Consider the following 12,886-nt stretch of genomic DNA (forward strand, 5'->3'; position numbering starts at 1 on the left):
GTCATTTCCTCCTGCACTTTGACCCGTGGAAGCGCTCGAGTAGCGTGAAACGGCCGTAGTCAGCCATTTGACACACTCTCCTTCACATCTCCTACGTGACATGTAATTCAGTGTCAATAAACATTCATCATTATCCCGCAGAGTGCGACCTTTTTCTCTTGGAAACTACAATCGTCTTGCTACGAGGTCAAGCACCCGGGAGTCCTGGATGTGAGCTCTCCGCCTGCTGCCAGCCACGGACCTTAGCACGGTAACAGCGGTGCCGCCCGCTTTCTTGCATTGACTTCATTAGCATTTTTGTTTCTGGACTGAGCACGCTTGGTTACCGGATTGTTAGTTTGGATTATCCAGACGCAGCACATGAAGTAGTCTAACCATGTCTTTGGACATGGAGGCGGATACAGCTACACTGGGACAGAGCTTACAGGCTGGTCGGGAGGATGTTGATAATTACTTCAGAGTGTGAAACGTGTGATGAAGTGCAGGCTTTAAGCACTAAAGCTTTGGAATTTAAATTAATGAATTTGGCTGAGAGGGAAAAAGTTATTTTGGACCAATAATTCATTGAAGTCCTACAGAGACTGTGGACGAGTACCCCGCGGATTGAGAGTGTGGAAGGAAATTTCTGAGTTCAAAGGTGATGCTTCCTTCAGAATGGAATGGGAGAAAATTCTACTTAAATGTTCGCAAGATTTATTGCAATTGGTCTTGGATACCAACTTGCGTAATTATGACACAGTTAAAGAGGATTTAATGAAATCACAAGAAGAGTTAAAATCGAGAATGACAGATAATCAGTGGCTTATATTCAATAACAATGGAGGCAGAGATTAAGTCTAGAAAACGAGACAAATTTTTACGAGACAAACATGATTTTTTGAATGGCCAGATATTCAGTTGGAATAAGCGAAGAATGAACGTACATACTGGACAATCAGGACAAGGGAAATATAAGCGCCATTACCGTAAACAGAATCAGGCTCCACACAGGAGAGATTATTGAACAACGGATTCCGATTCAAGCATGGGAGAGGGGCCAGTTCATCCATGTCTGCAATTGGCCAGCAGATATCAGCAGAAGCCGGTGTGTCTGGACATAATATCCCTTTAGGCGGAGGATCAGAAGAGGAAGGAGGAAGGCCGTATGGACAAAACCGCAAGAGAAAGCAAGTCTCATGGAGACCGAGACGATAAGGGACACACTGTCGCAGGCAGTAATAAATTTAACTGATCATGTGTTGAATGATTCACATCATTCATTATTAGCCAAGGGTCTGAATTTTTGTATACCAGATAGTTTTGATTTGACAGAATTTAAGATTGATTTATTTAAATCCATTAGGAAGATGCATCTGCATAAGCAATTTTTACTACAAACCCCCATTAACACTCCATTATCAGGGGAGGTGCAATGTGAAGTGGGTCCTTTGGGATTTATGGCAGGAGTAGGTACATTGGCAGAAGTGCATGAAGATGCTGCCCTATTGTTGACTATCACTGAATCTAGGGGTGACTACCCACAAACGATTTATACACCTTTTTTAGGGGGGGGAACATCACAATATATGCCCCCTGTCTCCCCAGGAAATCTTATTGATTTATTTGAGACGTTAGTCATTAAAGATGTAGAGGCATTAGTATATCCCACAGCTCCCTCAAATTTGACAGTGGCGGAGAAGTCAGCATTGAGAGAAATTAGAGAATGGACAGACACAGTGGTGAGACCATCAGATAAAGGAGGGAATACAGTGTTATTGCCGAGAGATATGTACCTAGCAGAAGCCCACCGACATCTATCAGATACAGTCACATATACGAAATTGATGGGGGATCCTACCCACAAATTCATAAAAGATTTGAGGTCCTTACTCAGGCAATATGTCATAAAAAATATTATTTCTGAAAAAAAGGCAGAAAAATTGTTGCCTGACTTTCCTACGCGTCCCCATTGGTACCATGTACCTAAGATACACAAATCCCTATCCTGTCCTCCAGGTCGCCCCACTGTTTCTGGGATAGGATCAGTGACGGAGGCACTTTCACAAAATGTAGATTGGCTATTACGGCCAATGCTTATTCAGATCCCGTCCTATATAAGAGACACTGAAGCTTTTCTAGAAGTAATACATGGGTTTGGGTGGCAACCTGGTTTCTTTTTAACATCAATAGATGTAGAAAGTCTCTATACAAGAATTCCTCAACAATTGGGAGTTGACACTATTAGGGAAATTTTAGGTACGACAGGGAAAGAGCAAGGTTTCATAGACTTTGTTTGTGATGCATTGAGTTTTATCCTAACACACAATGCTTTTACTTTTGATTCGAAATGGTATTGTCAAAATGTGGGAACTGCGATGGGCACGCCGGTATCTTGCACGTTTGCGAATTTGTTCTTGGGAGCTTTTGAGGAGAAATATGTTTATAATATGCAGAGGTATTTCAGACATATCAGATTATACCTCAGATATGTGGACGATGTGTTCATAATCTGGGAGGGTACAAAAGAGACATTTGTTGAATTTGTTCACTATTTAAATGACATGAATCACATGAACATGGTGTTCACATATAATTTTGGAGGTACCAAATTGGAGTTTCTTGATGTCCTTTTGGAGATACTATATGTACATCGGTTTTTAGGAAACCTATAGCCACCAACTCCGTATTGCGGTTTGACAGTTATCACCCCACACATACTGTTAATTCATTACCATATAGTCAATTTTTACGAATATTTCGTGTCAATAATACAGTGGAGGGTCGGGAACGACAATCCAGAGAATTACATGAGAGATTGAGACAACGAGGGTACCCTGACCATTTATTAGATACTACACTTCAAAAAGTGAAATCACAATGGGATGACAACAGGAGATGCATAATAAATCAACAGAGTAAAGAAAGTAAGAAAGAAAAAAGATTTACCTTTTGTTTTCGTTATGGCCCCATGGATAGACAAATCAGATCCGTAATAAGGAAACATTGGCATGTTTTGGAACAAGACAGGGAATTGATTGATATAGTGTCCAGAGGACCTTTGATTTCCAATAGACGCAGTACAAGGATTAGGGACGTTTTAGTCCAGAATCGTTTAATAACTCAACGTGACACATGGTTAAATCAGGGAATACCTAAAGGTAATTATAAATGTGGACAATGTCCCTATTGCAGGTATCATTGTATTGTTCAACATCTTTATCAACGATTTAGATGAAGGAATTGAGGGTAAACTGATTAAATTTGCTGATGACACAAAGCTAGGAGGGATAGCTAATACTAGAGAAGAGAGAGAGAGGATTCAAAAAGATTTAAATAAACTGGAGAAGTGGGCAGCAACTAACAGAATGGTTTTTAACAGGGAGAAATGCAAAGTACTACATCTGGGCAATAAAAATGAAAAAAGCATATACAGAATGGGAGGAATAGGGCTAAGCAACAGCACATGTGAAAAAGACTTGGGTATACTAATAGATCACAGACTGAATGAGTCAACAGTGTGATGCAGCAGCAAAAAAGGCAAATGCAATTCTAGGATGTATTAACAGAAGCATACAGTCTAGATCACGTGAAGTCATTATTGCCCTCTACTCCTCTTTGGTCAGACCTCATCTGGAATATTGTGTCCAGTTTTGGGTGCCACATTTTAAAAAAGACATCAACAAACTGAAGCAAGTTCAGAAAAGAGCAACCAGAATGGTGACCGGTCTGCAAACCCTGTCTTATGAGGAAAGGTTGCAGGATTTGGGAATGTTTAGTTTGCAAAAGAGAAGACTGAGAGGAGACTTAATAGCTGTCTACAAATATCTAAAGGGCTGTCACATTGTAGAAGGATCAACTTTATTCTCATTTGCACAAGGAAAGACTAGAAGCAATGGGATGAAACTGAATGGGAGGAGACACAGATTAGATATTAGAAAAAACTTTTTGACAGTTAGAGTGATCAATGAGTGGAACAGGCTGCCACGAGAAGTGGTGAGTTCAACTTCAATGGAAGTCTTCAAACAGAGGCTGGACAGACATCTGACTGGGATGATTTAGCGAATCCTGCTTTGAGCAGGGGGTTGGACCAGATGGCCCAGGAAGTCCCTTCCAACTCTACGATTCTATGATTCTATGATCGTACACTGCAAATGGGTGCAGTTAGACATACGGTGTCCAGCTTTATTACATGCAAGACTGATCATGTGGTTTATGTTATCTTCTGTACATGTCGGTTTTTTTATATAGGAAAGACAATACGCCCGCTTTATGTTCGATTTCGGGAGCACTTCAAGTCGATAAAATCTGGGAAAGGAGTGCCACGTCTCATTGACCATGTCAGGACTGTACATGGGACGGATCCGGGTGTCCTTACTTTTGCGGGTATTGAAAAAGTGATGTTACCCCCACAAGGGGGGAACTTGCATAAATTATTATTGCAGCGGGAATCGAAATGGATCATGGATACACGGGCGACGGGTCCCGCAGGTTTCAATGATAAAGTAGATATGGCCATTTTTTTATGATAACTGATTCATATAAATGTATTTTGCTTAATATTATGAGATTATAACACAAGAATCATGTTTGGGAGGTATATAAATTTATGACATTCGGCGTGGTATTTTGCTTGATAAAAAATTTATATAAAATTGGGGCAGTTTATTATTCGCTTAATTTTGTACTACATAGTTACATTTGTCTTAATCCGTTTTGATCAGGAGAAAATAGTTTTTCTAGGATATTATAATATAAATGGCAATAAGATAGGTGTCAGTGATTTTTATCCTGGAGACAGGAGCTACGGCATAGTCGCAATATATCACAATTATATTATATTTAATGGGAGCACATATTTGGTCCGGAATAGATTATCCAGAAGAGTTAACTTAATTATAGGGGTTAACCAGTAATACTGATAATGATTTATTGTTCCTTGTAATCTTTGTAATTTTACATGTAAAGGTATTGTTCCCGCTGAGGCGGTAAATTGTATGTTTTTATATGTCTGCACGTTACACTTGTCTGTTTCACTTGTTAGTTTTGTAGTGGCTGGCAGGAGGAGTGACTGGTGTGCATAAGTATCCGTCATTTCCTCCTGCACTTTGACCCGTGGAAGCGCTCGAGTAGCGTGAAACGGCCGTAGTCAGCCATTTGACACACTCTCCTTCACATCTCCGACGTGACATGTAATTCAGTGTCAATAAACATTCATCATTATCCCGCAGAGTGCGACCTTTTTCTCTTGGAAACTTATTGAATACTTTGTTTAGCGTTAGATCCCTATGTTGGACAGACCCAAACTTTTCTCCGGTCACCCCTGTCTCAGGAATGTTAGCGTCAGATGATACTACCTCTTCATCTCGCACCATTACTCAGAAGGGAGACCCGTCAGGCTCTCTGGTTGGTGAGACTTTAGGGCCAACCTGTCACGAGTTTAACGTGACAGAGAGGAGCCAGAAGATGGTAGCGTCTAATTACTCCTACTCCTGCACTTATTAGAAGCACTTCAGCTTCAGCCCCCTCCTCTTCTCCTTGTACACTGCCCCTATTGGTCAAACAATCAGTAGATTTGGTTTCCAGTACCATCTCTATGCTGATGACACCCAATTATACGCTTCTTCTCCTGACATCACGCCAGCCTTTCTAGAAAACACCGGCGATTGTCTAAACGCTGTGTCTAACATCATGTCCTCACTATATCTGAAACTGAACCTGTCAAAGACTGAACTCCTAGTGTTTCCTCCCGCTACTAATGTACCTATACCCGACATTGCCATTTCCGTGTGTGGTTCCACTATTACTCCCCAGCAACATGCCCGCTGTCTTGGGGTCATACTTGACTCCGAGCTTTCCTTCGCCCCCCACATTCGATCACTGGCTCGCTCTTGTCATCTGCACCTCAAAAACATTTCAAGAATTCGATCTTTTCTTACTTTTGACTCTGCAAAAACTGTTACTGTTTCTCTTATTCATTCTCGTCTCGACTATTGTAACTCTCTTCTAATCGGTCTCCCTCTTACTAAACTCTCCCCTCTCCAATCTGTCTTGAATGCTGCAGCCAGGATCATATTCCTCACCAATCGTTACACCAATGCCTCTACCTTGTGCCAGTCATTACACTGGCTACCCATCCACTCCAGAATTCAGTATAAACTTATTACCCTCACCCACAAAGCCCTCCATGGCTCAGCACCACCCTACATCTCCTCGCTTGTTTCAGTCTACCACCCTACCCGTGCCCTCCGCTCGCTGATGACCTGAGGTTAGCATCCTCAATAATCAGAACCTCCCACTCCCGTCTCCAAGACTTTACACGTGCTGCGCCAATTCTTTGGAATGCACTTCCCAGGTCAATACGATTAGTCTCCAATCCACAAAATTTTAAGCGTTCCCTGAAAACGCATTTATTCAGACTGGCCTACCACCTCAACACATTAACCTAATCTATCCCTGGGTGGCACAGTCAAAAGTTTTACCATAACCAGGTTCCCCGCATCATGTTCCCACATGCTTTATGCATCCATTAGCCCTCTGTGTCTGTACTGATACACACTTAACATTATGGCTGGTCCATACAATCAGGGCAACTGTTACCACCCACCTTTCGTGTCTACCTCTTTCCTCATAGACAGTAAGCTTGCGAGCAGGGCCCTCACTCCTCTTGGTATTTGTTATAATGTATGTGATTATTGTTATGCTGTAATGTCTATTTTCTGTACAAATCCCCTCTGAAATGTAAAGTGCTGCGGAATATGTTGGCGCTAAAGAAATAAAATTTATTATTATATTAAATGGTGTAAGTTTTTTTGGGCAGTGCAGAAGTTAAATTGCTCTATTGAGAGCTCCAGGAAGCTTTCCTGCATTAAGCCTCTCAGCTGTGCACTGTTAAAACTCATGAGTCTGATGATGTGTCACACACCACATGGCCAGCTAAGGATGTTAAATGTTAAAATGACATTTCCCAGTGAATGCATTTGTCTTGGTTGAAAGCAATTCGAAAGTTCAAAAAAGCATCAAAAATGCTGCATGTGAACATAGCCTAAGTGGTGGAGGAACATTTTTGTTTGGGGATAGTTATTTTGCCTTATATAAAAGTCATTACCCTGAAAAGGATGAACCTTAACATATTTCCCAGCAAAATCCATTTTGTTTATGTATGTTTTATTGTGCACCTGTAAAAGTGGGGTAAGAAGACTCTGACAACATTGTTCACAGCAGTGACCTGGGAGTCAGAAATGCTTCCAGGGGTCTTCCCCATGATGTTCTCATGTCATTTGAACACTGTTCCCATCGCTTTCCGCCATTTTTAGACCCTAAAAAGACCCCCGGGGGCCGCGGCTAAAATGCTCGTATTTCCCATGGACTTACATTGGGCTAGTTGCTCGGGTTGAGCACCAGAGCATTTCACTAGTGGTCCTCAAGGTGCTCACGACTTCTGCAGAGCAGTCAGGTAATCCCTGCTGTAGATTTCAGAACTTTCTCCGATATGTAGTGGGTGGCCAAGGCCTCTTTTATAGAGTCATAGTCCCCATCTACCTGTGGTGAAAGGTCAGCAGAAACTTCTAAAGGCTCATACTCATATGCAAGAAACTCGGACGAGTCTCTCGCATCAATAGCAGGCACTGCCGCCCCCGTTACTCGGATCGGAGCGTTCAGCTGCATAGACATATATGGCTGCCATATCGGTAATTAGCCTTACAACAAATAAACAATATAAAATAAAACCAGGAAGGAGAAACTGCAGATAGGTCTGAGCAAGCACAGAGATGGACCTTGTAGAATCGGTGCACTCCTCGTAGGTTACCAGCTCGTTAGTACAAGGAATAATTGCACAAACCAAGTACTAATGATCTAATAGAAGTAAAAAAAAAATCTCCAGGCATCGTCTGACACAAAACTTCTTTTGGCCAGGGGTAACCTATGATGTTCGTCAGTACTGCCAGACCTGTGACAGTTGCCAGCACATTGGCAAGAGGGGAGATCGCTGCAAGGCCATATTACACCCCCTCCCCATTGGGGAGACATTTAGCCAAGTAGAAGTCAATCTGATAGGTCCGTTAGCCAAACCCAGTCCGTCAGGGAAAAAGACATATATTGACAGTGGTAGATTATGCCACACGGTATCCAGAGGCGGTTGCATTACCTAACATACTGGCAGAGAAGGTGGTGGCCGCCTTGCTCCAGGTTTTTTCACGGGTTGGTACCCAATTTACAGCAGAGGTGACCAACCAACTGTGGAAACTGTGCGGCGTAAAGTCCATTAGAAGCGCCCCGTACCTCCCGCAAACCAATGGGTTGTGTGAACGTTTTAATTGAACATTAGAACAACTCATTGGGACTTTGCCTATCGGGAGGTGCCCCAAGAATCCACGGGGTTCTCCCCGTTCGAACTGTTATACGGGAGGCGGGTAAGGGGACCCCTAGACTTAGTGCGAGAACACTGGGAAGGGAACCATGGAAGGGATACCTATTGTGCCCTATGTGCTGGAATTCCGGGACCGCCTACAGGAGCTGACTCAGGCTGTACGTGTGAACATGCAGGTGGCCCAACGGCGCCAGCGCGTGTGGTACGATCGGAGGGCCAGAGAACGCACTTTTGCGATAGGACAGAAGGTCCTGGTGTTAGAACCAACTAGGCAGAACAAGTTCAAAGCTGCATGGCAGGGGCCCTACCAGGTAGTGGGGAAAATAGCCGACACCACCTACAATGTCACCGATTGTGACGACCTCAGGGTTATCCGCGTGTTCCACGTGAATATGCTGAAGCCCTCCCGGGAGCGCCCTGAAGAGGTAGTGGCCATCTGTGCACCCGAAGCAGAGTATTTAGCAGGACTCCCCTTGCCTGATGTCGTAGGGGAGAGGACTCAGTCTAAAACATGGGAACAGTACACTTGGGAGAAAAACCTAGGGCCCCGGGAGAGACAGCAGGCGGAGGCGTTGTTGAGGCAGTGACAGAGGATGTTTTCAGAGTGACCGGGGTACACCCGTCTGGCACAACACAAGGTTGAGACGCAGGATCAGACCCCCCTGAGACAACCCCCCTTCCGCGTCCCTGAGTCTGTACGAGAAGGGATGCAACAAGAGATCTTGCGTTTAGGGGTCATTGAAGAGTCAGATAGTCCCTGGGCATCCCCCGTAGTGTTAGTACCCAAGAAGGATGGGACTACCCGGTTTTGTGTAGACTATCGCAAGCTAAATGAGAAAACGGTGACGGATGCGTATCCCATGCCGCGTGTGTATGAGTTGTTAGACCAGCTGGCGGGGGCAAAGTATTTGATCACCATCGATCTATGCAAAGGCTATTAGCAGATCCCCCTAAGTCCTGACGCTATTTCCAAGTCTGCATTTGTCACCCCGTTCGGCTTATTCCAGTTTCGAGTTATGCCATGCGGGATGAAGAATGCCCCTGCGACCTTCCGGAGGCTGGCTGACCGTGATTGTGCCTACCTGGATGACATCGCCATCTACAGCGCGACATGGGATGAGCATCTAAATCACCTAGAGACAGTATTGGACAGGATCCACTAGGCCAGAATCACCTTGAACCCCAACAAGTGTCACGTGGGCAAAGCAGAGGTTCAGTATTTAGGACATTGGGTGGGAAGTGGGAAACAGCGACCAGAACCAGCCAAGATTGAGGCCATAGCCAAATGGCCCACCCCACGCACTAAAACCCAGGTCATGGCGTTTCTAGGGACAGCAGGGTATTATAGGAAATTTGTCCCCAATTACAGCAGCATAGCCAAGCCCCTCTTTGATCTGACCCGTAAGAACCTCCCCTGCCAGGTAACCTGGACCCCCGAGTGTGAGGAAGCCTTCCGCCAGCTAAAGGACGCCCTCACAAATACCCCGGTATTGGCCACACCCGATCCAACTAAACGTTTCCTTGTTCACACAGACGCTTCTATGTTTGGACTGGGGGCAGTGCTGAGCCAAGTCGGGTCGGACGGCCAAGAACACCCGGTAGCTTACCTGAGTCGGAAACTACTGCCCCGTGAAGTAAGCTATGCGGACATCGCGAAGGAGTGCCTGGCAGTAGTATGGGCACTCAAGAAGTTGCAACCATATTTGTATGGACGACAGTTTTCCCTCCTAACGGACCATAATCCCCTAGTCTGGCCTAATCGGGTCTCCGGAGACAACGCCAGATTGCTGCGGTGGAGTTTAGCCCTACAACCTCTGGACTTCACCGATGGACTAAGTCGACAAACGGAACTTGTACCAACCCCATAGACTTCGGTCATCCCCAAGCTGATCCGTTAAGGATCAGACTGTGTATGCCGATCGCGTTGCTGAAAAGGGGGAGCTGTGTTACAGAACCCCCCAGCACCCCGAATAGGAGATGCATGTATGATAGGTGCAATGTGAGATGCATACCCCTAATGCAGCAGCCGACCGGCTGCGACCCCTGGGCAGAGGTAAACGAGATATCCCACTTCTGACCTCCCCCCACCTTTGTAAATCCCACGGTAAATGATCGGGGGTCGCTGGCCACCTGCGGCTATTGCAATGTACGTCTGGCGTCTTAGTCGTTACACCGATGCCTCTACCTTGTGCCAGTCATTACACTGGCTACCCATCCACTCCAGAATCCAGTACAAACTTATTACCCTCACCCACAAAGCTCTTCATTGCTCAGCATCACCCTTCATCTCCTCCCTTGTTTCAGTATACCATCCTACCCGCGCCCTCCGTTCTGCTGATGACCTGAGGTTAGCATCCTCAATAATCAGAACCTCCCACTCCCGTCTTCAAGACTATACACGTGCTGCACCAATTCTTTGGAATGCACTTCCCAGGTCAATACGATTAGTCCCCAATCCCCACAATTTTAAGCGTGCCCTGAAAACGCATTTATTCAGACTGGCCTATCGTCTCAACACATTAACCTAATCTATCCCTATGTGGCACAGCCAAAAGTTTTAACATAACCAGGTTCCCCCGCATCATGTTCCCACATGCTTTATGCATCTATCAGCCCTCTGTGTCTGTACTGTTACACACTTAACATTATGGCTGGTCCATACAATCAGGGCAACTGTTACCACCCACCTTTCGTGTCTCCCCTTTTTTCCTCGTAGACTGTAAGCTTGCGAGAAGGGCCCTCATTCCTCTTGGTATCTGTTATTATCTATGTGATTATTGTTATGCTGTAATGTCTATCGTCTGTACAAATCCCCTTTATATTTTTATATTAAAGCATAAAATCTTTAAGTTTGATCCTTGGATGCTCTAAAAGAACCATAGCCTTCAGAGCATGTGTGACCTTTTGATTGACTGGCAGTAACACATTTTGGGGACTCATCACCCACTGTTATTGATTGGTGGCAGCTTGATAAGTTATCGGGGTGGGCGGACTGTGTTGGGGTGTGATTTATGGTCCCTTTATAGACTAAAACAGAGGTTGAGAGCTAGATTAAGTGAGAAGAGATAAATTAACCCTTGCAGGTGCACACCACATTACATTTGACCAGCTTTGCTTTTTCTGAAATTGCCTGCACTCCCGATGACCAATGTGCAAAAATGTTTCACGGGCCAAGCTAGTAACTCCATATTCTCCTTATGAAATTCCCCTCTGACTGGACACAGCAGTTACACAGCGTGGGCTCCACAGGAGGGCATCTTGTATGAGCTTGGAAGATAGCTACACATGCTGAAGGAGGATTGAAAGCTGCCACTAAATTCCCAAATATTCTTCACAGCTCAGGTCACTGACGTGATAGTCATCACTATGTGAAGGTATCTTGGATATGGAGATATTTTTCTGAATATAAGGCATTATTCCAGGAAGCTAGCGTCCCTCAAACGTTTCACAGAATTTTAGACTTTGGTGGTGAACACAAAATAATAATAAAATCACATTTTCTCAAAAACACAGTTTCAAATGAAAATGTTTCATTTTTTAAAGGTGTACAGGACTAAAATCCCACAAACATTTTACGTAATCTGCTGCTTAGACATATGGCCAAAATTACTATAAATGTATAATTACTTACCGGTAGTATCATCTCCTGGACTCTCCTCCTTCACGTCACTCAGAAACGGCTGATCGTCCATCATCTCCATTTCCTCATCCTCCACTTTAATGATGGTCAGATCTCCGCCCTGATGTCACATATATAACAGCTCAGTACAATACAGCAGACATCACTAGAAGAAGCCCCCAAATCTCTGAGCACCCCCCATATAGATGTGGTGGAAGAGAAGCTTAATCTACCTGGACACTCTCTGGACAGTCCTGGGAATTCAGTGGAGCCAGACATCTATCCGGGGGATTTCTTATACCGAGTCCATCTGTAGGAAACAGCCGGACAAGAGAGTGTTACAGGAGATGATGGGAGTAGTATCTAGGTGACCCTCTAACAGACATGAATGTCCCCCTCCTTACACTGCTGCTCGGCCATGAAATCCGTCTCTTCTTCTTCATCTACGACCTCAACCTTAATATTAATCAGATTTTCACCCTAAAACAAAATGTGAAATGAGCCACAAATCAGTGATTTATTATTGTATGTGGTGTGAAAGGAACATGCATTTTTGTGATAACTCACCGTAAAATCCTTTTCTCTGAGACGCTCATCGGGGGACACAGGTACTGTGGGTGTATGCTACTGCCGCCTGGAGGTTGACACTAAGTGAAAAAAAGAGGTTAGCTCCTCCTCCGCTGTATACACCCTCGCCCCAATTGCAGGCGGAAACCAGTTTGGTGCAAAAGCAGTAGGAGATCAAACAAAAATCAGACAACATCAACCTTAATGCAGGTAACAACAAGTCTAGAAAATAACCACCCTAATTTCATACAGAAAGCATATTAATTAAATAAACAGAAGCCAGCTTGGCTCACAGAGTGGGTGCTGTGTCCCCCAATGAGCGTCTCGGAGAAAAGGATTTTACGGTGAGTTAT

The 12,886-nt window shown here is 44.4% G+C and overlaps 1 protein-coding gene across 1 annotated transcript in view; it reads right to left on the reverse strand.

Moving 5' to 3' along the window:
* LOC141065429 (uncharacterized) overlaps window positions 1–12,886 on the reverse strand; it is a 112,233-nt gene that overhangs the window by 12,961 nt on the left and 86,386 nt on the right. The window contains exons 6-8 of the mRNA XM_073557926.1: window positions 12,371–12,446; window positions 12,200–12,276; window positions 11,979–12,087 (exon numbers count right to left, since the gene is read on the reverse strand). Of these exons, the coding sequence (XP_073414027.1) occupies window positions 11,979–12,087; window positions 12,200–12,276; window positions 12,371–12,446 (262 nt within the window). The remainder of the gene's footprint in view (window positions 1–11,978; window positions 12,088–12,199; window positions 12,277–12,370; window positions 12,447–12,886) is intronic.

The sequence above is a fragment of the Dendrobates tinctorius genome, unplaced genomic scaffold (assembly GCF_039654945.1).
Source record: "Dendrobates tinctorius isolate UK_male_01 unplaced genomic scaffold, ASM3965494v1 ptg000251l, whole genome shotgun sequence".
In the NCBI taxonomy this organism is placed as follows: domain Eukaryota; kingdom Metazoa; phylum Chordata; class Amphibia; order Anura; family Dendrobatidae; genus Dendrobates; species Dendrobates tinctorius.